General features: G+C 43.3%; 1 protein-coding gene across 6 annotated transcripts in view; it reads right to left on the bottom strand.

The window, feature by feature from the left end:
- Window positions 1-26,911, bottom strand: part of LOC128693715 (transcription factor Sp9-like) — a 195,809-nt gene that overhangs the window by 122,502 nt on the left and 46,396 nt on the right. For 4 of the 6 annotated variants that reach the window (XM_070091134.1, XM_070091132.1, XM_070091131.1 and 1 more), the window contains exon 2: window positions 11,602-11,631. The exons of the other annotated variants lie outside the window; for them this stretch is intronic. In XM_070091134.1, the coding sequence (XP_069947235.1) occupies window positions 11,602-11,631 (30 nt within the window). The remainder of the gene's footprint in view (window positions 1-11,601; window positions 11,632-26,911) is intronic. 6 annotated transcript variants of the gene reach the window in all.

Here is a 26,911-nt window from a genome sequence, read left to right as displayed (position 1 = left end):
ATCAAACACTAGCCAGATAGTCAAACACTAGCCAGATAGTCAAACACTAGCCAGATAGTCAAACACTAGTCAGATAGTCAAACACTAGCCAGATAGTCACACACTAGCCAGATAGTCACACACTAGCCAGATAGTCAAACACTAGCCAGATAGTCAAACACTAGCCAGATAGTCAAACACTAGCCAGATAGGTAAACACTAGTCAGATAGTCAAACACTAGCCAGATAGTCAAACACTAGCCAGTTAGTCACACACTAGCCAGTTTGTCACGCACTAGCCAGATAGTCACTCACTAACCAGATAGTCACGCACTAGCCAGATAGTCACACACTAGTCAGATAGTCAAACACTAGCCAGATAGTCACTCACTAACCAGATAGTCGCTCACTAACCAGATAGTCACATACTAGCCAGATAGTCACACACTAGCCAGATAGTCACACACTAACCAGATAGTCACACACTAGCCAGATAGTCACACACTAACCAGATAGTCACACACTAGCCAGATAGTCAAACACTAGTCAGATAGTAACACACTAGCCAGATAGTCACTCACTAACCAGATAGTAACACACTAGCCAGATAGTCACACACTAGCCAGATAGTAACACACTAGCCAGATAATCAAACACTAGCCAGATAGTCAAACACTAGCCAGATAGTCAAACACTAGCCAGATAGTCAAACACTAGTCAGATAGTCAAACACTAGCCAGATAGTCACACACTAGCCAGATAGTCACACACTAGCCAGATAGTCAAACACTAGCCAGATAGTCAAACACTAGCCAGATAGTCAAACACTAGCCAGAGAGTCAAACACTAGTCAGATAGTCAAACACTAGCCAGATAGTCAAACACTAGCCAGATAGTCTCACACTAGCCAGATAGTACCTGGAGTTTACCTGGAGAGAGTTCCGGGGGTCAACGCCCCCGCGGCCCGGTCTGTGACCAGGCCTCCTGGTGGATCAGAGCCTGATCAACCAGGCTGTTGCTGCTGGCTGCACGCAAACCAACGTACGAGCCACAGCCCGGCTGATCAGGAACTGACTTTAGGTGCTTTTTCCAGTGCCAGCTTGAAGACTGCCAGGGGTCTGTTGGTAATCCCCCTTATGTGTGCTGGGAGGCAGTTGAACAGTCTCGGGCCCCTGACACTTATTGTGTGGTCTCTTAACGTGCTAATGACACCCCTGCTTTTCATTGGGGGGATGGTGCATCGTCTGCCAAGTCTTTTGCTTTCGTAGTGAGTGATTTTCGTGTGCAAGTTCGGTATTAGTCCGTCTAGGATTTTCCAGGTGTATATGATCATGTATCTCTCCCTCCTGCGTTCCAGGGAATACAGGTTTAGGAACCTCAAGCGCTCCCAGTAATTGAGGTGTTTTATCTCCGTTATGCGCGCTGTGAAGGTTCTCTGTACATTTTCTAGGTCGGCAATTTCACCTGCCTTGAAAGGTGCTGTTAGTGTGCAGCAATATTCCAGCCTAGATAGAACAAGTGACCTGAAGAGTGTCATCATGGGCTTGGCCTCCCTAGTTTTGAAGGTTCTCATTATCCATCCTGTCATTTTTCTAGCAGATGCGATTGATACAATGTTATGGTCCTTGAAGGTGAGATCCTCCGACATGATCACTCCCAGGTCTTTGACGTTGGTGTTTCGCTCTATTTTGTGGCCAGAATTTGTTTTGTACTCTGATGAAGGTTTAATTTCCTCATGTTTACCATATCTGAGTAATAGAAATTTCTCATCGTTGAACTTCATATTGTTTTCTGCAGCCCACTGAAAGATTTGGTTGATGTCCGCCTGGAGCCTTGCAGTGTCTGCAGTGGAAGACACTGTCATGCAGATTCGAGTGTCATCTGCTAATCAAACACTAGCCAGATAGTCAAACACTAGCCAGATAGTCAAACACTAGCCAGATAATCAAACACTAGCCAGATAGTCAAACACTAGCCAGATAATCAAACACTAGCCAGATAGTCAAACACTAGCCAGATAATCAAACACTAGCCAGATAGTCAAACACTAGCCAGATAATCAAACACTAGCCAGATAATCAAACACTAGCCAGATAATCAAACACTAGCCAGATAATCAAACACTAGCCAGATAGTCAAACACTAGCCAGATAGTCAAACACTAGCCAGATAGTCAAACACTAGCCAGATAATCAAACACTAGCCAGATAGTCAAACACTAGCCAGATAGTCAAACACTAGCCAGATAGTCAAACACTAGCCAGATAGTCAAACACTAGCCAGATAGTAACACACTTGCCAGATAGTGCAAGGAAGCCAGTGAATAGTCTATACCAAACAGATGAAGCAACAATAGACGCAGTTACAGCAGTGAACTTCAACAGAACAACAGACTAAAACAACAGACTAACGGCAAAAGCGCTTGGGAAATATCTGTAGATCTACAAAAGTAATCTTTAAACAGTTGAAAGAGCGTGTATAATACAGGCACATGTGTAGCAAAGAGCGTGTATAATACAGGCACATGTGTAGCAAAGAGCGTGTATAATACAGGCACATGTGTAGCAAAGAGCGTGTATAATACAGGCACATGTGTAGCAAAGAGCGTGTATAATACAGGCACATGTGTAGCAAAGAGCGTGTGTTGTACAGGAGGATCCTGAAATTGTTCTCGCTGCCAGTCGATAGTACTCTGCTAGGCGGGGCCAAGAGCTGAAATTCGACCTCAACACACACACACACACATACACATATATATACACACACACACACACACACACACACACACACACACACACAAGCACTCTATTGGCAGAACAAACATGCAGTTAATTGCATAGTGAAGAGAGGAAATCAATCTACATCCGGTAGCTTATTAGATTTCCTCGACTCCCTGTGGTACACGCACTCTACACTGCCTGTGGTACACGCACTCTACACTGCCTGTGGTACACGCACTCTACACTGCCTGTGGTACACGCACTCTACACTGCCTGTGGTACACGCACTCTACACTGTCTGTGGTACACGCACTCTACACTGCCTGTGGTACACGCACTCTACACTGCCTGTGGTACACGCACTCTACACTGCCTGTGGTACACGCACTCTACACTGCCTGTGGTACACGCACTCTACACTGTCTGTGGTACACGCACTCTACACTGTCTGTGGTACACGCACTCTACACTGCCTGTGGTACACGCACTCTACACTGCCTGTGGTACACGCACTCTACACTGCCTGTGGTACACGCACTCTACACTGCCTGTGGTACACGCACTCTACACTGCCTGTGGTACACGCACTCTACACTGCCTGTGGTACACGCACTCTACACTGCCTGTGGTACACGCACTCTACACTGCCTGTAGTACACGCACTCTACACTGCCTGTGGTACACGCACTCTACACTGCCTGTGGTACACGCACTCTACACTGCCTGTGGTACACGCACTCTACACTGCCTGTGGTACACGCACTCTACACTGCCTGTGGTACACGCACTCTACACTGCCTGTGGTACACGCACTCTACACTGCCTGTGGTACACGCACTCTACACTGCCTGTGGTACACGCACTCTACAATGCCTGTGGTACACGCACTCTACACTGCCTGTGGTACACGCACTCTACACTGCCTGTGGTACACGCACTCTACACTGCCTGTGGTACACGCACTCTACACTGCCTGTGGTACACGCACTCTACACTGCCTGTGGTACACGCGCTCTCTACTGTCTGTGGTACACGCACTCTACACTGCCTGTGGTACACGCACTCTCTACTGTCTGTGGTACCCACACTATCTACTGTCTGTGGTACACACACTATCTACTGTCTGTGGTACACACACACTAATGTTTGTGGTGTACACACTCTACTGTCTCTGTTACGCGCACTCTCTCCTGTCTGTGGTACACACTCTACTGTCTGTGGTACACACTCTCTGCTGTCTGGTACACACACTCTCTACTGTCTGTGGTACAGGAACACTCTACTGTCTGTGGTACAGGAACACTCTACTGTCTGTGGTGCAGGAACACTCTACTGTCTGTGGTACAGGAACACTCTACTGTCTGTGGTACAGGAACACTCTACTGTCTGTGGTACAGGAACACTCTACTGTCTGTGGTACAGGAACACTCTACTGTCTGTGGTACAGGAACACTCTACTGTCTGTGGTACAGGAACACTCTACTGTCTGTGGTACAGGAACACTCTACTGTCTGTGGTACAGGAACACTCTACTGTCTGTGGTACAGGAACACTCTACTGTCTGTGGTACAGGAACACTCTACTGTCTGTGGTACAGGAACACTCTACTGTCTGTGGTACAGGAACACTCTACTGTCTGTGGTACACGCACTTTACACTGCCTGTGGTACACGCACTCTGCACTTCATGTGGTAAACATACTATTTCCTGGGTTTGTAAAGTGAAGTTGTAGACCGTAGTATAGTTGTATAATCAATTATTCGCTCTCTCTCTCTCTCTCTCTCTCTCTCTCTCTCTCTCTCTCTCTCTCTCTCTCTCTCTCTCTCTCTCTCTCTCTCTCTCTCTCTCTCTCTCTCTCTCTCTCTCTCTCTCTCTCTCTCTCTCTCTTTCTGTCTCACTCTCTCTCACTCTCTCTCACTGTCTCACTGTCACTCTCACTCTCTCTTCCCCCACCCCCACCAGTAGTTACCTCTGCAACTGATTTAAGGTTTTTGGGGACGGATTTCCAACATGCGATATTTAAGGTACACACAGCTTCCGTGGAGAGTTAAATGTTCTTGTTATCAACACTGATGCAGTTCATTCTTGTTGTAAAACTTAATGTAAATGCAGATTTTCACAACCCATTTAGATCCATGCTTATTTACTCCCAGAATTTTAGTAAAATTTGTGGCAACAGTACTGTATTGTTCTATACATTTCGATACGTAGTATCCTATCGATTATAATAGGAATCCTATCGATTATACTAAGAACACCAAGCTTCTTTCTCATATTAAGTTTTTGGAGAGTCAAGAATAATTTTGAGGGCTTCTACTTGCATTACATCCAAGAATGGGAGAGAATTTTCATAAGCTATCATTAACATGGGAGCAGCATAATCAGTTGATGATCTAATTTATAAGTACATCATTCCCACTTTTCTTACACTCGCACCTTTGTTGGGGTTGTGACCAGCAACAATCCTGAGATCATTTAAGCTCTTTGTACTTCTTATTTAGTTGTAATGTGGTGAATTTGCTGATGAGTTCGTCCTTGCCAGGACATCTGTAAGGTTTAACATTGCTGATGTTATTTTCGTGTCAGTATGTGAGTGTTAGACAAAGATATGACGGGGACTTGTCAATTACAAATTACTTGAATTTCATTGAGAATGGTACTCATTTTCTTACGGCCTGTTGTACGGATCGTGATGTTTGCAGTTTACCTTACAGCTATATGTTTGTGTGAGGTTGGTAGAGCATTTAGGAGCATATTAAGACATTCAGTAGTATGGGAGTGAAAGATTCTCCCTGTGGTGTAAATAGGATTATTTCTGTAGATTCACTTCTAAAACCTTGGTAGAGAACAGAGGATACTCTGACAGATGACTTGTTATCCAACCGAGTAAGTTATCACCAGTATTTATCTTGGTTAGTTCATGTAGGATAACAGTTCTGTTTACGGTATCCCTTCAAGATAGAGATCTCTTGCTTGATGGCGATACAGTTCTCTTGGTCTTCAGAATTGAAACCCATCTTTCTTTTTATCGCATCGAGTCCCCAGTGCACTACGTATTTAGAACTTTCCTAATGGATCTATAAATAGATATTTACTGCATCAAAAGCAGAATTTAGATCAAGAAATGTGGTAAAACTAGTAAAAGAATGTGCAATGAGAGGGTGGAATACAATTCTGCACACTTTTCCTGCTCATAAGAACCATAGAGATGAGGTGAGAATTGGCGTCTCATTGTATAGTAACAATATCTATTGAGCTCCAGTCTTGTAAATGTTTTACGAAGACAAGTTAAGGAGACTTGTCTAAATGTATTAGGCTGTTGTTGTTTAGTAATAACAATGAAACTGTTGCGTAGAAAATAAAGAGGACTCCCTCATTGTAACTGTAATATTATACGGCGCTAATAAAGTGTTATCGGGGCCTTGCCTTAAAGTTCTGAAAATATCGTGAGTTATCATATCGTCTCCACAGGTCGTGATAACACTCAGCTATAGTTGCCTCAGAAAGCTAGGTAGCTTGGTTTCAAGCCATGTTTCTTCTCCCCCCCCCCCTGTATGTTCTGACCACACAACCGATTTTTACATCAAAGCAACACACAGAAACAAGCGAAGATATGTCGTTTATTTAGTGTAATGTATAATTCATACTCAGTGAAGAGGCACTCATACTCATCAGTGTGTTGGTTCATAAAAGAAATCAATTTCAACCTTCTTTCAGAAACATTCTCTAAGTTCGTTCCCATGTAAGATGGACTCAAGCCTGGATATTTTTGCCCAGTTATCTACGATGTCATTACTTTTTGCTTCGGTGGAACAATATTATCAGCACTTTCCCACGTTATTTTATTAATACGTTTCCAGGTTAGACTGAGAGGACAGATCCTCACTCTTCAGATATATATACTATCTTTATAACCTCTGTATGTTAGAAGTGATCAAGGTTTCAAGGACTGAAACGTTTTCTAATAAATATGCCCTAGTGTTTGCTTACATGTCTTTCTAAACCAGTTTGAAAGTATCTATTAACAAAGCTTGTACCTGTCTGTTTATAAATCATTCGTGTTCCATCAGCCTTAGTTTTTGTGTTCTGCTCCTCACTTTTGTTAGTTCCAGCATGACAAAAGTGATGTCTGATATTATTTAGCTATTTATGTGAAGAGCTATGTCAGTTGGAGTTATTCATCACACAGAGTGGTGGAATCTCGAGTTACTGCTGTAGTAGTTGACAGAGTTGATGACATTTATTCTCAACAAGATCATTCCATAACGCTGTTGTCTCACTGTTACAATCGCTGCCACAGCTGAGGGAGACAGGAGGTATACATCCAATCCTAAAAGTGGCTATGAGAAATTTCCCTGCCTGACTTAATTCATCAAGGAGTGAAGAAAACTCCACTCTGCGTCCGTGTGGGTTCTCCAGTGCCTGGATTACAGAAGGCTTGATCCTCTGTCATACACAGGCTCGAGTTGTCCATCCCAGAATGTCGAAAGAAACCTGGTGCGTCAGAACTGACTCAGATGGGACAATTTTACCCAATTACTACCTAAGATAAAGTTTGCTATGGATGACTTGTAAAGTTTAAAGTGTGCGACCTTCTCTTGGTGCGCCTCATTCAGCGGAAAATTGTTTACCACACCAATTATAGTCGTCCCTGTCTGTGTTTTAGACATTTATCGACAACTTTCCGCACATGTCGTTTTAGGAAGTTGTGACTGGCGTCTAGACTTTTTCGACAAAGTGACCGCTTTTTTTCTTTTAATTTTAAGAAGTGAAACAAAATACAGTGTGTATGTGTGTGTATGTGTATGTGCGTACGTGTGTGTGTATCCTTACAACTGAACAGGTTGAAAACTGCCCACTGAGATCATTTAAATTTTCTTTCTGAAGTAATTACGTGTCTTGGTAATAACATACAACAAACAATATGCGATATACGATATGTAACAAAAAGTATGAAATATAGACTATACAAACCTCCAGATTCTCAGTAAACTCGTGATGCTATTATTTTTGCTATTACTATTATTATTACCACTACTACTACTACTACTACTGTTACTACTACTACTACTACTACTACTACTACTACTACTACTACTACTACTACTACTACTACTACTGTTACTACTACTACTACTACTACTACTACTACTACTGTTACTACTTCTACTACTACTACCACTGCTACTACTACTACTACTACTACTACTATTACTACTACTATTATTACTACTACTATTACTACTACTGTTATTACTACTATTATTACTACTACTATTAGGGGGAAAGAGGTGGAAAGATGGAAAGATTTGGTGGTGTGGATGAAAAGAGAATTGGTGTTAAAGGGTGTGAATGAAGAGGGGAAAAGAAGAAAAGGGGTGAAGGGAAGGGAGAGGAGGAAAGAAGTGTGGGAAGGTGATAAAGGGAGAGAACAAAGGAGGGGTAATGACCTGAGAATGGGCAGAGGATTAAACGAAATAGAGGAATGGGAGAGACATGTAATGGAAGATTGGGGGAAAAATTCGAGTTTTTAACCGAGTCAGGAAATTGGTTAACTTTAGTAGGAATCAACCAACAAGACAATGGGGTCAAAACAAGTCACCTCAGGTCAATGACCTCCTCACCCTTGAGGTCGCCACGTGCTAGCTAGGGAGGGGGGTCAAGCCAGGTCACCTTAATGACCTTCTCGCCCACGAGGTCACCAGGTGTCTCACTGCTCACCTTATCCACCACCTTAAACATCAATTAATACACAAAGGGCCCTCAGCCACTACTACCCGAGGTTGTTATTGTTCTCACTAGGGACTCCCCACTCTCCTCAATCCTCCATCCTATCCTCCTAACACAGAGGTCAGGGTCAAGTCACTTGGTTTAACTATCTAGGGATAATTGTCTGACAATGGGATGAAAGAGCATAGAGCTCTTGGGAATGAAAGACCTTAAGCGTTTGGAAAGGAGCCATTGGGAAAGCTTGCAGCTTCTGGGAAAACATTAATTGAGAATGATCGTATTAAGGAGAGGTCTCTTGCAATACTTATACTCGAGACCAAAGGAGTACTTCGGACCACAAGAATATTTCCGGACCACAAGAGTACTTTCAGACCACAGGAGTCTGATGCTTAATAATAGTAATAGTAATAATAATAATAATAATAATAATAATAATAATAATAATAATAATAATAATAATAATAATAATAATAATAATAATAATAATAATAGAGAGAGAGAGAGAGAGAGAGAGAGAGAGAGAGAGAGAGAGAGAGAGAGAGAGAGAGAGAGAGTAATCCCCAGCACGAGACACAGAGAAAAGTTTACATTAATCCCCATAAATCCACAACCAGCCTTCAATACCCTCTGAAGGAAGGGGAGAGGATTATGAAGGGGAGGTGAGGAGGGGGTGAGAGTATGTGAAGAGGAGTAAGAGGAGAAGGAATTTCATTCATGTATTGAATTGTTTAACCGCTCATTCATTCATTTAATCAATCAAGTACGTAGGGGCAGAGAAAGGGGTAGGAAGGGAAAAGGGAGGGAGTAGGAAGTCCCTGATTTACTTAGGGAACCTCCTTTGCTAGCCGCAAGAACTGTGTCAAGGTTATCATTGGTGTCAGTAAGCCAGGATGAAGTATATCTCATCCTTAAATCCCTGGATCAAGAAAATACTGTGGACCTAGATAAGAAGAGTCCAATATAGCTGCATAGATGTACAGACATGCTATCATCACTTTTAACTCATATCTATAAGCTCTGCTGCTGAAGTGTATCTGGTCTTTTCTGTGGTTAGTTAGTTTAATATCTTCATTATGCACCCCATACCCATCCTGTGGGCGGTGGAAAGAAGCAAATGTAGTTCTTTCTCACAAAAGCAGAGGAAAAATGTAATTCTTTCTCACAAAAGCAGAGGAAAAATGTAATTCTTTCTCACAAAAGCAGAGGAAAAATGTAATTCTTTCTCACAAAAGCAGAGGAAAAATGTAATTCTTTCTCACAAAAGCAGAGGAAAAATGTAATTCTTTCTCACAAAAGCAGAGGAAAAATGTAATTCTTTCTCACAAAAGCAGAGGAAAAATGTAATTCTTTCTCACAAAAGCAGAGGAAAAATGTAATTCTTTCTCACAAAAGCAGAGGACAAATCAGCAACTACAGACCAGTGTCATTCTTGTCAATCACTAGCAAAATTCTTAAGACAATAATTTCATGGTAAACGACATCTTTTTTAACTACCACTCGCTTCTTTGGGACCATCAATATGGCTTTAGAAAAGGTCAATCTGCAGCTGATCTTCTGTTAAACCTCTCCACTAGGTGGCACCAGTTACTGGATGAACCCATGATCAACTGTGCAATAGCAGTGGATACTGTAGGTGCCAGGCACTCTTGGTCCATTGTTATGGAGAGTCTGCTTCAAAGGCCTACTTTATCTCATCCTAGAATCTCATGAATATGTAGGTGACTACTCTAACAAATACCTGTGCTAGAGAGGAAATGCCAGCTGCTCTCAGGCACATAAATCACCAGCTTCCAGCTACAGTATATTAACCTGGGAAAAAACGACTGGCAGGTTACAGGTTACAGGTTACAGGTTAGTGGCTAACGCGACGGGCTGGAGTTTTGAGACTCTATGACCGCGGGTTCAATCCCGGCCGGGGGTATGGTTTAGGTTACATTTGCTTCAGATGTTAATACTGTAGCAGTGGTAAGAATGAGTGGAAAGGTATTGGAGCCCTTGGTTGAGGTGGATATCATAGAACTGAAATATGATTCCAAAATGTCTATGAAGAATCTGTGAAGTGTCCCTTCTTAGCTGCCTTACAGACAAGGCATCCAGGAAGTTAACAGCAGTAAGGCGTATATTTTATCTGCGTGACAGCAGAGGCTGCAAAACTCTGTACAAGGCACAAATGTGCTCCCACTTTCTTGGATTGCCTTAAGCCACATTTCATCTAAGACTTTTGGACAGAACAGAGAACCTTGCAAAGTGACTTACTCTCATTTGGGGACAGTTTTGTAGGATCTGTCATTACATCAGAGTCTTCAGTATAGGAGAGATATTGTTATGGTCAGGGCCAATGTTATACCTGGCTCCAGTTTCGCGGTCGGCAAGAATACAGGTTTTATTCCACAAGACCAACCCACGGTACCCACACTCTGGCTGTACCCTTCTCCAGAACATCACTTCATCTGATATCATTCTTTCCTAGAATAACTCAGATTTGGAAGTATGTTTGTACAACATTCAAATGTTAATTAAGTCAAGTCAGTTAACGAAATGAAATCTTTGAACGATAGTTTGTAACAACATCATCCTGTTCCTTATTTCGTGTTGGTAATTAGGGAAAGTCAATTAATGGAACGAGATATTTAGCCCACAGCTTGTAACAACACCATCCTTTACCTATTTCATGTTTCATACATACATATAGAGTTTACATATAGAGTTTCTTATTTAAAAGCTGTGTAAATAAATCGCTTCTGGTGGTGAAGAAGGTTCAAATTACCTCATTTTGGCAAACACTGAATAACAACAACAAATTTGTATCTGTATTAGCCTCTTAGTTCTGGGGATTAATGTAATTCCAGTATTGAAAGATATGTATTTATTACTGCAGGAAATGTTATTGTTTTTCTAGTAATTATATTAACCCTACTTTAGTGCTAGCGTATACTTAGAGACTCTTGATTGATAATGTCAGGGAAGAATGTTAGATGAACTGACGTAGGTGTCAGTTACTAGCTGATAAAACAAAGTAGTATAGCATAGATTAGCATTGTAACTCAGTTGTGTAAATAAGAGAGAGAGAGAGAGAGAGAGAGAGAGAGAGAGAGAGAGAGAGAGAGAGAGAGAGAGAGAGAGAGAGAGAGAGAGAGAGAGAGAGAGTACTGGAGAGCGTGCGTCACTCTACCTTGGCCTGCTGGGGTATCACAGTCGGGGGCTGAAACAGAAGATGGTGGCGTTGATGATGGAGACAAGCGGGAGGGATGGAGGGAGGGATGGAGGGAGGGATGGAGGGAGGGATGGAGGGAGGGATGGAGAGAGGGATGGAGAGAGGGAAGAAAGATGGGAGGGATGGAACGATGGGGGAAAGGTAGGATATAGAGGGAAGAAACGTGGAAGAGAAAGGTAGAAGGGAGGTGATGGGAAAGGTGTATTAAAACAACATATATATATATATATATATATATATATATATATATATATATATATATATATATATATATATATATATATATATATATATATATATATATATATACATGTATATATATATCATTGTTTTGATTATTAATTAATAACATTAATGGGATATGATGACTGGGTATGAGATATACACAATGACGTGATCACAACAATGGGAATGGGTTGTGGGATGGGTTGTGGGATGGGTTGTGGGATGGGTGTGGGATGGGTTGTGGGATGGGTTGTGGAATGGGTTGTGGGATGGGTTGTGGGATGGGTTGTGGGATGGGTTGTGGGATGGGTTGTGGGATGGGTTGTGGGATGGGTTGTGGGATGGGTTGTGGGATGGGTTGTGGGATGGGTTGTGGGATGGGTTGTGGGATGGGTTGTGGGATATGTTGTGGGATGGGTTGTGGGATGGGTTGTGGGATGGGTTGTGGGATGGATTGTGGGATGGGTTGTGGGATGGGTTGTGAGATGGGTTGTGAGATGGGTTGTGGGATGGATTGTGGGATGGGTTGTGGGATGGGTTGTGGGATGGGCTGTGGAATGGGTTGTGGGATGGGTTGTGGGATGGGTTGTAGGATGGGTTGTGGGATGGGTTGTGGGATGGGTTGTGGGATGGGTTGTGGGATGGGTTGTGGGATGGGTTGTGGGATGGGTTGTGGGATGGGTTGTGGGATGGGTTGTGGGATGGGTTGTGGGATGGGTTGTGGGATGGGTTGTGGGATGGGTTGTGGGATGGGTTGTGGGATGGGTTGTGGGATGGGGAGAGACACTTCTGAAGTCATCACCAGAGTGATGCAAATTACACATAATATATTTAAGAGAAGAAGTGATTTTGATTAGCATAAATCTGTTGTCACCCACTTAAACTTAAGTGGTGTCCCTCTACCGTGACACAGTGTCCCTCTACCGTAACACAGTGTCCCTCTACCGTGACACAGTGTCCCTCTACCGTGACACAGTGTCCCTCTACCGTGACACAGTGTCCCTCTACCGTGACACAGTGTCCCTCTACCGTGACACAGTGTCCCTCTACCGTGACACAGTGTCCCTCCACCGTGACACAGTGTCCCTCCACCGTGACACAGTGTCCCTCTACCGTGACACAGTGTCCCTCTACCGTGACACAGTGTCCCTCCACCGTGACACAGTGTCCCTCTACCGTGACACAGTGTCCCTCTACCGTGACACAGTGTCCCTCTACCGTGACACAGTGTCCCTCTACCGTGACACAGTGTCCCTCTACCGTGACACAGTGTCCCTCTACCGTGACACAGTGTCCCTCTACCGTGACACAGTGTCCCTCCACCGTGACACAGCGCCCCCTGTCTGTGATGTCACTGGGTCGCTGCCCACACCTGCCATCCTGTGTTTGTAATGTTTACGTCAGGCACCCTGAGTGAGTCATCAGGCACCCTGAGTGAGTCATCAGGCACCCTGAGTGAGTCATCAGGCACCCTGAGTGAGTCATCAGGCACCCTGAGTGAGTCATCAGGCACCCTGAGTGAGTCATCAGGCACCCTGAGTGAGTCATCAGGCACCCTGAGTGAGTCATCAGGTACCCTGAGTGAGTCATCAGGCACCCTGAGTGAGTCATCAGGCACCCTGAGTGAGTCATCAGGTACCCTGAGTGAGTCATCAGGCACCCTGAGTGAGTCATCAGGCACCCTGAGTGAGTCATCAGGCACCCTGAGTGAGTCATCAGGCACCCTGAGTGAGTCATCAGGTACCCTGAGTGAGTCATCAGGCACCCTGAGTGAGTCATCAGGTACCCTGAGTGAGTCATCAGGCACCCTGAGTGAGTCATCAGGTACCCTGAGTGAGTCATCAGGTACCCTGAGTGAGTCATCAGGCACCCTGAGTGAGTCATCAGGCACCCTGACTGAGCCATCAGGCACCCTGAGTGAGTCATCAGGCACCCTGAGTGAGTCATCAGGCACCCTGAGTGAGTCATCAGGCACCCTGAGTGAGTCATCAGGCACCCTGAGTGAGTCATCAGGCACCCTGAGTGAGTCATCAGGCACCCTGAGTGAGTCATCAGGCACCCTGAGTGAGTCATCAGGCACCCTGAGTGAGTCATCAGGCACCCTGAGTGAGTCATCAGGCACCCTGAGTGAGTCATCAGGCACCCTGAGTGAGTGTTGACACTCTAGGTAACATATTCATTTTTCTTATATTTGATTTTGTTTAATATAAGACGCCAGTTAGATTAATCTAACCCACCACATCTACTGACTACTGGATTATTATTATCATTATTATTATTAATTTTATTAGTATTGTTATTATTGCAAATAATCGCACAGCAGCTTAGAAATAATTTGTAAAACAGCCAAAGGGGAAGGGAGGTTTGGCAACACACCTGACGAAGCACTGAGGAGTGCGAAAGGCCTTGATCTGTCATCCAACCCCCTCCCCTTCCTTCCCCTCCCCTCTCTTCCCGTCCCTTCCCGGTGGCTCTGCTGTGATAATTATATTCAGAGGGGAAGCAGTAATTCAATAAACATTATACAGTTACTGGAGAATGGGAAGCGATTTTGTATATACTATATTGTGAGCAACAGGGGGTAAGTATTGGCAGTGGTCACCTGGAAGTTACCTGTAGTCACTTGTAGGGGGCACTGCCCCCGCTGCCTGGTCCCAGACCAGGTCTCCAATACTAGCTCTAGAAACAGAATTCAAGCTCTTTCTCAACTTTCTACATAGTATTAGGCAAGCAGAGCAGAGCCGATTCCAATCAGTAGACAAACTAAATATGGAGTGTGAGGGGTCTCCTGGTGTCTGTCTTTCTCATGTATCATCATGTACTATCGTGTACTAGCATGTACTCTCGTTTTCTCTCGTGTATTCCCGTGTACTCTCATGTACTCCATCTCTTTATTTCCCTCCCAAGTTCCACTTTACAGTCCCCCGTCCTAGATGATGGAGTATAAAAAGGAAATACAGCCAGGTCTTGTTTCCACTGTGTAACTATCACATAGAATGGATAACAGCACACAGCGGATGTATCCAACGTTTTTAATAACAAAAAGGACCTCGGTGCACAACTCTAGCAAACACAAAACAATTACAACGAAGCCGCAACACTACCAAACGAAACACCAAAACAATTCTAGCAAACACAAAACAATTACAACGAAGCCGCAACACTACCAAACGAAACACCAAAACAGTGTTGTGATGTCAGCCACAACAACAGCTTCACGAGGCTGCAGGATGCAAAAAAAAGATGATATGTAGAATTTCTTATCACGAGTCTTGTCAAAAGCTGGTGCCCCAGGGGCACCAGCTTTGGAAAAGGCTCACCCTCCCTACCCCCGTGGGGAAGGAGGTAGAAATGTTGGGGAGAGCGGAGGGAGGAAGGGAACAAACGAAGGAATAATAATTGGAGGGAAGAAATTAGAAAAGAAATAGATAATATGCAAATATAAAGTTTTCATATATAACGAATATGAACAGAAAGAAGCGAAAGAAGAAGAAGAAGAAATAAAAAAAAGAAGTACGAAAGTCATTAAAGAATTAAGGTAAATACTGAGTGTATATACGCTGAGATATATACCTCTCTGTGTATATATCCTTTAATAAAGAATAAGAATAAGGAGAAGAAGGAGAACAACACGAAGACGATAAATTAAAAGTAAAGAATATAAAATAAAGCATAAGAACACAAGTAATATTTAACACCGGACTAAAACAAAAGTCCTGAGAGAGTCAGACCCGTAAGGGCACCAAGACCCATCCAAAAAAAAGGCAGTAATAAAAAGATATACACACGCCTGTCTCACCTCCTTCAAGTATCACTAACCCCGTCAACTCCAGCAAGTGAACACCTGGGGGGGGGGGTACCAGGGGGAGGAATGGGAGGTCCCGGGGGGGTACCAGGGGGAGGAATGGGAGGTCCCGGGGCTTCGAATTCCAGAGGGTTATTTTGGTGAAATTTTTCGCCTAACAGCCTTTGTTTTTATGTCCAAATTTATTGCGGATTAGGATTTGCAACTTGTAAAAATCTCGAGTGGAAGATAACACGAGATTTTTATGTAATTTGAAATAGTCACGAAAGATTTAGAAAATATATGTAGGAACTCTATTGGTAAGTATATATATATATATATATATATATATATATATATATATATATATATATATATATATATATATATATATATATATATATATATATATATATGTGTGTGTGTGTGTGTGTGTGCGTGTGTGTGTGTGTGTGTGTGTGTGTGTGCGTATGTGTGTGTGTGTGTGTGTGTGTGTGTGTGTTCTCACAACAAAGGCTCATTCATACATACTGAGATAACTTCGTGTCAAAATGATATCACCGGACGTTATCTGATATAAATTGTTGCATTAGGGGAATTCACTGAATGTTTTGATAAAGGCTTAAGCTCTAATCTGTAATGATTATGGTGTGTCTGGCGTAGGTAATCTCAGCATCATTTGAGATAAGAAATGATGCATTTGTTGTACAAATCTGATTGTGTGTGTGTGTGTATGTGTGTGTGTGTGTGTGTGTGTGTGTGTGTGTGTGTGTGTGTGTGTGTGTGTGTGTGTGTGTGTGTGTGTGTGTGTGTGTGTGTGTGTGTCGGTGCTGCAGCTGTCCGCGTTAGAGCCTCAGTATTTTCACTGAGGTGTATTAAGACTGACTAATATTTTTATAGGATATCATTCCCTCTCATTCCTCCCCTTCCCTCCTTTACTTCCCTGGGAATGCCGTTACGACTCACTTGCCGTACGACCTCAATCGCCATGGGTTCATTTCCCACTCGTTCCGTGGTTTCTTTGCAATTGTGTTATTACGATTTAGTGAGTCATAATGTTGTAATGGGAAGGGAGTTGTCATTAGCAAAGGGTTGTCCTGCTGCTCAGTTAGAACCCCTTACAAGGGATCAAACCTGATTACCTCCCATCCACCAGGTGCTATGTGACCCTTACTTATTTAGCGCTCTCCCGTCATCATGACGACAATTTATCAGTAGTAGAAAGTTCGAATCTCAAGAGACAGAGGACCACAGAAAGCAACGTTAGGTTCAACAAAGACCAATTTCGGTGCTACCAGGGAAAAAAAACGAAAAAAATGTAAAGGAAATGCAAAAAACCTGGGAGTAACTATGCGAAAATATAGGGAAGTTATCAAAAAAAAATCAGAGATATCACAGGTTATAAACACTGTGATGTGTATGTCTCAGAATATATTAGCTGAGAGTTATGTTCTAATTCCTTTGTTTAAGTATCAAGGTATTCTTGACTGGTGATAAACAGTGACATGAAAGCCTTAATGACCCTCGTGTAGTTAACAGACTTCAAATCCCCTTAACCAACCAACCAAAGGATGGGCTCCTGTTGGTCACATCAGACAGTGTTGTTAATAATTTAGCGTATCCCTGTGCTACAGGGCGAAACATGACCTAATAAAGCTCTACACATAACGAAAAGTAGCCTTGTGAAGCTCAGCCCATAGCGAAGCATGATAGCATGATGATCGGCGCAGAATGAAATGGGACAATAAATCCTACACGGAGAGAGGCATGACCTGGCTAAGCTCTACACGGAGAAAGAGGCATGACCTGGCTAAGCTCTACACGGAGAAAGAGGCATGACCTGGCTAAGCTCTACACGGAGAAAGAGGCATGACCTGGCTAAGCTCTACACAGAGAAAGAGGCATGACCTGGCTAAGCTCTACACAGAGAAAGAGGCATGACCTGGCTAAGCTCTACACAGAGAAAGAGGCATGACCTGGCTAAGCTCTACACAGAGAAAGAGGCATGACCTGGCTAAGCTCTACACAGAGAAAGAGGCATGACCTGGCTAAGCTCTACACAGAGAAAGAGGCATGACCTGGCTAAGCTCTACACAGAGAAAGAGGCATGACCTGGCTAAGCTCTACACAGAGAAAGAGGCATGACCTGGCTAAGCTCTACACAGAGAAAGAGGCATGACCTGGCTAAGCTCTACACAGAGAAAGAGGCATGACCTGGCTAAGCTCTACACAGAGAAAGAGGCATGACCTGGCTAAGCTCTACACAGAGAAAGAGGCATGACCTGGCTAAGCTCTACACAGAGAAAGAGGCATGACCTGGCTAAGCTCTACACAGAGAAATAGGCATGACCTGGCTAAGATCTACACAGAGAAAGAGGCATGACCTGGCTAAGCTCTACACAGAGAAAGAGGCATGACCTGGCTAAGCTCTACACAGAGAAAGAGGCATGACCTGGCTAAGCTCTACACAGAGAAATAGGCATGACCTGGCTAAGCTCTACACAGAGAAAGAGGCATGACCTGGCTAAGCTCTGCACAGAGCGAAAGATAACTTGGTAAAGTTTTACTCAGAAAAAATAATAAAGCTCTACATGGAGCCTAGCATGAATTGACAAAGCTCTACAGAGAGCTAAACATAGTTTAATAAAGCTCTACAGAGAGCTAAACATAGTTTAATAAAGCTCTACAGAGAGCTAAACATAGTTTAATAAATCTCTACAGAGAGCTAAACATAGTTTAATAAAGCTCTACAGAGAGCTAAACATAGTTTAATAAAGCTCTACAGAGAGCTAAACATAGTTTAATAAAGCTCTACAGAGAGCTAAACATAGTTTAATAAAGCTCTACAGAGATCGAAACGTAGTTTAATTAAGTTCTTCACAGAGCGAAACATTGTCCTGATAATACTTGTTAGCACCCAACACGATATATCTATCTATCTATCTCTCTCTCTCTCTCTCTCTCTCTATATATATATATATATATATATATATATATATATATATATATATATATATATATATATATATATATATATATATATATATATATATATATATATATATATATATGGGAAATTACAAGCAGAATCATAACCTGTGAGAGAGATGACTCACGAAATCGTAATGACACAATTGCAAACAAACCATACCACGGGTGGGGTTAGAACCCCCGATCACAGAGTCATAAAACTCCAGACCGACGCGTTAGCCACTAGAAGAGCTAGCTTCAATAAGATTCATCCAGTGGCTAACGCGTCGGTCTGGAGTTTTGTGACTCTCTGATCGCGGGTTCTAACCTCACCCGATGGTCTGTGAGAGTGACTTCGCTACCCCTCTGCATTCCTTCCTCTAATTGCCATCACTGTGGCCCCCTACTATCAGGTAGCAAGCACCAACAGTCTGACTGAACAGAGGGGAGGGTTGATTGATCATACACGGGGGGGGAGGGGGAAGCTGACGACCTACGACAGCACATTGAGGTTGATGACAGTTCTCTGTGTTGTGGATGAGTCGAAGTGAATTTGCGAATGCCGTTAACACTGAAGGAAAAATATTACGAAGACTCATGGTAGATTTTCGGAAGACTGAAGATGGATTTAAAGGTAGATTAAAGGGTAGATTTAAGGGTAGAATTAAGGGTAGATTCAAGGGTAGATGTCATGGTAGGAAGTGCCACCTTGCGGCACTCTGGTGCAAGTGGCTCCTTGGTACCGCAAACCCATAAAAGTTAATCCTTGTGTCAACTAATCCTTCGTTTTACGATTGGCACTCCGTGTGTGTGCACCCCCCGAGCTACACTCTGTGTATGGATGCCACTCGACGTACACTCTGTTTATGGGTGTCACTCGGCGTACACTCTATGTATGGGTGCCACTCAACGTGCACCCTGTGTATGGGTGCCACTCAACGTACACTCTGTGTATGGGTGCCACTCGACGTACACTCTGTGTGTGGGTGCCAGTCGACGTATACTCTGTGTATGGGTGCCACTCGACGTACACTCTGTGTATGGGTGCCACTCGACGTACACTATGTGTGTGCCATACTTGTGTAGAGAGCGAAGCCATAACAGAGATACTTATCCAGGCAATATTTACCTTGCTCAAAGTACTGTTGGGCTGATGCGTCTCCTCCGTCTTCTTACGTAAGAACATAAGGAGGAGCACTGTAGCAGGCCTACCGGCCCATGAAAGTTAGGTCCTTCTCAGAGCCAAACCCACTAACAAATATATTTACCCATTTTTCACTGCTACCCAAGGAATAAGATTTGATAACTCCTTCTTCTTCTTTTCCTCCTCTTCTTCTTTTCCTCCTCTTCTTTCTCATTCTCTCCATCGTTCTCTTCCTCGTCCAATGCAATGGAGATAAGTCACTTTGACTTTTTTGGGTTACTTTAGGTAATTTATGCATATTACTATGTATATAATAGTTTGTGTAACTATTTATGTGTACCTGTACCAGTGGGACGACAGAAATTAACGGGTCGTCCCAAATATCCTAATCCGACGACTACGCAAAAACACGAACGTAACGGCCACACGACCACCATACTGTGACGGCTACTCAGACACTAGACAACGACTAAGGGAACAACTTACCCTAGAGTGGGTAGACTGCTACGAAGGTCGTACCTATCCTTGCTCTGTTACGTGCGGCCAGCAGTAACAGCCTGGTTGATCAGGCCCTGATCCACCGGGAGGCCTGGTCATGGACCGGGTCGCGGGGGGTGTTGACCCCTGGAACATCCTCCAATTAGATTTCCCTGGATGGTTGATGCTCCGGGTGCCTCTGAGAAGTTGACAGGACAGAGAGAGAGAGAATCACTTACCATCCCTCCCCTCTAGTCCCGAGCCTCATAGGTAAAGGATCGATTATCACCCTCTCTGTTTACACTTGAAGGGGGTACTAATACATTTAGGCTCTATCGTTTCGCCCTGTGTAGCACATCTCTCGCTCTGTAAAGAGGTGTCAAGGTCATGGCTCGATAAAGCTCTACACTGACCGAAACACTGGCCTAGTCTTATCTTTATTACAGTCTTTAATTTCTTTATTTAATAATACCCAATATGCATACAGGGGGTAGAAAGTAAAGGTGAAGATGTGTGTGAGTCAGGGGAGGGGCTGGAGCTGTGGTTCGACCCCTGGACACAGAACTAGGTGAATGCAACAGTATCGTTGCCTCGTATAATTAAGAGATCGTCTTCTTAATGCTGGTAAAGGGCTCTTGATCCAAGTAATTTGTGCTACCACTCTTTCCCTTGGATCATGGAAGAGGGTCGTATGACCCTTCCCCTACGTGTTTAGCGCTTATTATACTCTTACTATTACTCCTACTAATACTAATACTACTACTATTACTACTACTACTACTACTACTACTATTGCTACTACTACTACTACTACTACTACTACTACTATTACTACTACTACTACTAATAATAATAATAAAAATAATAATAATAATAATAATAATAATAATAATAATAATAATAATAATAATAATAATAATAATAATAATAATAATAATAATCCTGGGTACCCACTCAAAGGATACATAACAGTGGGAACTTCATCCACATTCGTGAAACCTCTCACTCGGGTCACGAAATATTTAAATTTTCCAGAGTCGAAGAAAAATGACTGACCAACGAAATCTTCCGGAATCCTTCGTCTGTCGATGAAGACTTCCGCTCATCGCTTGGGGGATTATATCGTTACGAGATGATTTGCAGGTCTTGGGCAGATTCCTTCGTTCCTCTAATTTCACCGAATTTCGAGGACTCGCGCTACCGGAAATCACACTAGCGGAAGTAGCGGCCGTAAAAGTTGATCGTTTAGCGTGGTAATTCCTAGTCGTTAACCACGTCTGTCTGCATTAGATGCATCTGTCTATAGCTGCTCTCCAGGGAGATGTTTCCGGTGAGGGAGGGAGGGAGGAGTGGGCTGGAGAGAGAGAGAGAGAGAGAGAGAGAGAGAGAGAGAGAGAGAGAGGGAGAGAGAGAGAGAGAGAGAGAGAGAGAGAGAGAGAGAGAGAGAGAGAGAGAGAGAGAGAGAGAGAGAGAGAGAGAGAGAGAGAGAGAGAGAGAGAGAGAGAGAGAGAGAGAGAGAGAGAGAGAGAGAGAGAGAATCCATATAGAGATAAATAATAAGAGAGGAGGGTTTTTTGAGCGAGGGGAAGGTTTCTTGAGAGGGAGAGGAGTTTTCGAGGGATTGGAGTTTTTTTGAGAGAGGGGAAGGTTTTTTGATAGAGGGGAGGTTTTTTTGAGAGAGGGGAAGGTTTTTTGAGAGAGGGGAGGGTTTTTGAGAGAGGGGAGGGTTTTTTGAGAGAGCGGAGGGTTTTTTGAGAGAGGGAGGGTGTTTTGGGATTGATTTTTGAAAGAGAGGAGGTTTTTGAGAGAGGGGAAAAGTTTTTTGAAAGAGGAGATGCTTTTCTAGAGAGATGAGGGGTTTTGAAATTTCCTTTGGAAAGGGAGAGGGATTTTAGAAGAGGGGAGAGATTTAGTAAAGAAAGGATTTTTTTTTTTTTTTTGCAAAAGGGGAATGGGGATACATAAGAAGGAAGGTGTCTTTGAGGGAAGGGAAGGAAAGGGAGGAAGGTGTCTTTGAGGGAAGGGAAAAAAGGAAGGGAGGTTTCTGAGAGAGGAAAGTGACTTTGTGGGAGAGGATGGAGGGCGCGTCATTTTAAAACACTTTGTATATAATAATGTTGGGTAAATGAACACAGACGCAGCTAATGTGACCTTTTTTTTATTGTGGCAACGTATCGCTAGAGAGCGAAACGTTGCCACAATAAAAATGTCACATTAGTTGCATCTGTGTTCATTTACCTAATGTTCTGTCGGTAATTATACCATTATCTGTGTATCACCTGACAAATACAATAACAATGACAGTTATTGTTAATGTTGTTGTTGTTGTTGTTGTTGTTGTTGTTGTTGTTGTTGTTGTTGTTGTAAGATGTAAAGATAACTTGATACTGTAACACTGTAAATTAATACTGTAGTCTCTCTCTCTCTCTCTCTCTCTCTCTCTCTCTCTCTCTCTCTCTCTCTCTCTCTCTCTCTCTCTCTCTCTCTCTCTCTCTCTCTCTCTCTCTCTCTCTCTCTCTCTCTCTCTCTCTCTCTCTCTCTTATCTTTACTCTTCTTTATTTCCGTTTTTCCCCTCTTCTCCTCTTGTTAAACATCCTCTTTTTATTTCTTCCTATTCTTTCCTTTATTCCTCTTCGTTTCTCCTCTTTCTTTCTCTTCCTCTTCCTTCCTCCCTCTCTTCCCAACCTTTTTCTTCCTTTCTTTCTCCTCGCCATGGTTGATCAGGTCTTGATCCACCAGGGAGGACTGGTCTAGGACCGGACCCCGGGGGCGCTGACCCCCAAAAATCTTTTAATGTTCTTCCTTTTCGTTTCTCATATCCCCCAATTTCCTTCACTTCCTTCATTCTCTGCCTTCTCTTCACTTTCCTTCATCCTCTGCCTTCTCCTGTTCAAAGTACAAATTACTTCTGTCCTTGATTCATTATATGGACACACAGCAGAGTTAAGCTCTGTCCTTGATTCATTATATGGACACACAGCAGAGTTAAGCTCTGTCCTTGATTCATTATATGGACACACAGCAGAGTTAAGCTCTGTCCTTGATTCATTATATGGACACACAGCAGAGTTAAGCTCTGTCCTTGATTCATTATATAGACACACAGCAGAGTTAAGCTCTGTCCTTGGAATAGTTTTCACTACGTCCTTGGGAAAGCTCGTCCCTCCCTCCGTCTTCCATAACGCCAACTAGCCTCGGGTTGTGCTACAAGGGGATGGCATTGTGCCTCCTTCAATACGTACAGCCACTTTAACAATGCCGTGAGAACACATGACATGACAGTAGAAAGCTAATTGTTTACGTGTGTGTGTGTGTGTGTGTGAGAGAGAGAGAGAGAGAGAGAGAGAGAGAGAGAGAGAGAGAGAGAGAGAGAGAGAGAACACTGATGAACTTATTCCACCTCTAAATCGACAGGATGGGACCACCTCTACTAGTAGTCAAGAGAAGGCGGACCTCTTTGCTGAACACTTTGCTACCAAAATGCAAGTTCCTGATCCAGCAAGGGACCCTCCTTGGCTAGCTGCAAGAACTGTGTCAAAACTGTCAGTGGTGACAATAAGGCAGGAGGAGGTGCATTTCCTTCTTAAATCACTTGACCAAGAAAAGGCTGTGGGCCCAGACAAGTTGAGCCCAAGATTGTTGAGAAGATGTGCAGACCAGCTAGCAGCACCTCTAACTCGCATCTTTCAGCACTGCCTAGTACAGTGTAAATGGCCCTCTCCATGGAAAGAGGCAAATGTAGTCCCTGTTCACAAAAAGAAGAGCAGAGCAGAAATCAGCAACTACAGACCAGTGTCACTCCTGTCAATCACTGGTAAGATCCTTGAGACAATAATCTCAAGACAAATGACAGATTTTTTTGACTACCACTCACTACTTTGTGATCGTCAATATGGCTTCAGGAAAGGTTACTCTGCTGCTGATCTGTTGTTAAACCTCTCCACTAAGTGGCACCAGTCACTGGATGAATCCAAAGTCAGCTGTGTGGTAGCACTGGACATTGCTGGCGCTTTCGACCGGGTGTGGCACCAGGGCCTCTTAGCAAAACTTCAAGCACTGGGAATTGCAGGCTCTACGCTATGTCTCCTCAGTGATTACCTTCATGGTAGATCTCTAAGTGTAGTCCTCAATGGAACGGAATCAGCAAGGCATCCTATTGGGGCAAGCGTTCCACAAGGAAGTGTGCTGGGTCCACTGTTATGGAATGTCTACTTCAACGACCTTCTTCATCTCATCCCAGAATCACAAGCATATGCAGACGACTGTACACTGACATTCACTTATCCAAGAGAAGAAATGCCAGCTGCTCTAAGCTACATCAATCACCAGCTGAGAGCTATATCAGCTTGGGGAAATAGATGGCAAGTAACATTTGCACCTGAAAAAACGCAAATGATGTTCGTCTCTAGGCACCATGATGGTAATGCTGGCGCAGTAGTAAGGATGAATGGGACGATGTTGGCACCTGGAGAAGAAGTTGATATCCTTGGGGTGAAATTTGACTCCAAACTAACCATGAAGAACCATGTTGTAAATCTTGCAAACAAGGCAGCCAGGAAGCTTACAGCACTTCGCCGTATCTCGCATCTGCTTGACAGTAGGGGTTGCAAGATCCTGTACGAGGCACAAGTACGCTCACACCTTGAGTATGCTCCACTTTCTTGGTTTGCCTGCCCCCCCTCTCATCTGCGACTGCTTGACAGAGTAGAGAACAGAGCAAGACGTCTCATCTCTCGCCTGGACCCATCCTGGATAGATCTGTCATTTCAGCAGAGCCTTCAACATAGGAGGGATGTGGGTGGCCTTACTGTTATGTACAAGGCCAATATTGTCAAAATACCACACTTGGATCCACTTCGAGGACAGCGTGAAACAAGCTTTTATGCCACAAGACGGGCAGAAAGCAGCAACTTCACTCTGGCTGTACCCTTCTCCAGAACATCACTCCATCTGAGATCATACATACCCAGGATGACTCGAGTATGGAACACATTCGTACAGCATAATGATGTCAACGAGATAACGTCAGTTGATCAAATGAAAATGCTGGCCCACAGATGGCTCCAACTTCATCCTGTTCCCTACTTGTATGTCTCATAACAAAAATGCTTTCAAATGAGCTGATGTAGGTAACAGCTCTTAGCTTGCCAATAAAGTTAGGAATCCTTAACCTGTAAATAGCTGTCAATAAAGCTAGGGATCCTTAACCTTGTCAAACCCTGTGTAAAAAAAAAAAAAAAAAAAAAAAAAAAAAAAAAAAGTTAATTTGCAAGTAAGGAATTAACCTCCCAAAAAAAGGAGGAATAGAGCAGAAAAGGAAGGTACCAAAAATAACACTAACAATATCAAGAATATTTACAAGAATATAAGACATAAAACGCCACTGATGTATGTCTAAGACACAGTCATCCTAAAAATACGTGTTCTTAATATTTAAATGATTTACCTTTGATATACCTTTGATGAGTTCCGAGAATCTACTCTCTCTCTCTCTCTCTCTCTCTCTCTCTCTCTATATATATATATATATATATATATATATATATATATATATATATATATATATATATATATATATATATATATATATATATATATATATATATATATATATATATATATGGGTTTATCTAATCCTGTAAGGGTCACACTACATCTGGAAATGGAAAGTAATCAGGAGCCAGCTAGCAGCAGTGGTAGCCACCCAGCAGCAACAATAAATCCACAAACAGCCACAGTAAATCCACAAACAGCAACAGTAAGCCCCACAAACAGCAACAGTAAGCCGCCACCATAGAAAGACGGACAACAGCGACAAATCGGGCGCATGTCAACAGCGCGGTGCGTTTGAAGGAGTGTTTGGCTTTGTAGGAGTGGACAAAGAAGTTGTCTTTGGACCGTGAATGGTCAAAACTAGCTGTGGCGGCGATGGTGGAGGGAGGGAACTGGAGGACAGAGAGGGAGGTGTGTTAGTAGAGGTGAAGGGGAAGAAGGGGGGGGGTTGATGGTAGTGGTGAGGAGAAAATAGCGAGAGGATTATGATTCCATTTTTTCCATTCATGAGGGTCGGTCGACTGCATCTGGGGTACCTTATGCTCTAACTACCCTCCTTCCTTCCTCTTCCCTCCCTCTCTCCTTCCATCCTTTCTCCTTCCTCCTTTACTCAATATACGCCTTCCCTTTTAGAATTACTCCATGCCAGTTTCTCTACTTTTCTTACTGCCTTTTTCTACTTCCTTTTTTCTCTTGCTCTTTGCTTCCCTCTTGTAACAACCTTAAATATAGTCCTTATCCAATTGATTTACCGTTGTATGAAGGGTGTAATAATAAACAGAAAATATCAGTTTACCTGCTTCACACAGACACCAGTCTCACACAGACACCAGTCTCACACAGACACCAGTCTCACACAGACACCAGAGTCTCACACAGACACCAGTCTCACACAGACACCAGTCTCACACAGACACCAGTCTCACACAGACACCAGTCTCACACAGACACCAGTCTCACACAGACACCAGTCTCACACAGACACCAGTCTCACACAGACACCAGTCTCACACAGACACCAGTCTCACACAGACACCAGTCTCACACAGACACCAGAGTCTCACACAAACACCAGAGTCTCACACAGACACCAGTCTCACACAGACACCAGTCT

Source organism: Cherax quadricarinatus, chromosome 34 (assembly GCF_038502225.1).
Source record: "Cherax quadricarinatus isolate ZL_2023a chromosome 34, ASM3850222v1, whole genome shotgun sequence".
NCBI lineage: Eukaryota > Metazoa > Arthropoda > Malacostraca > Decapoda > Parastacidae > Cherax > Cherax quadricarinatus.
Note: the sequence above shows the minus strand (reverse complement) of the source record. Positions and strands in the feature narration are given on the sequence as shown.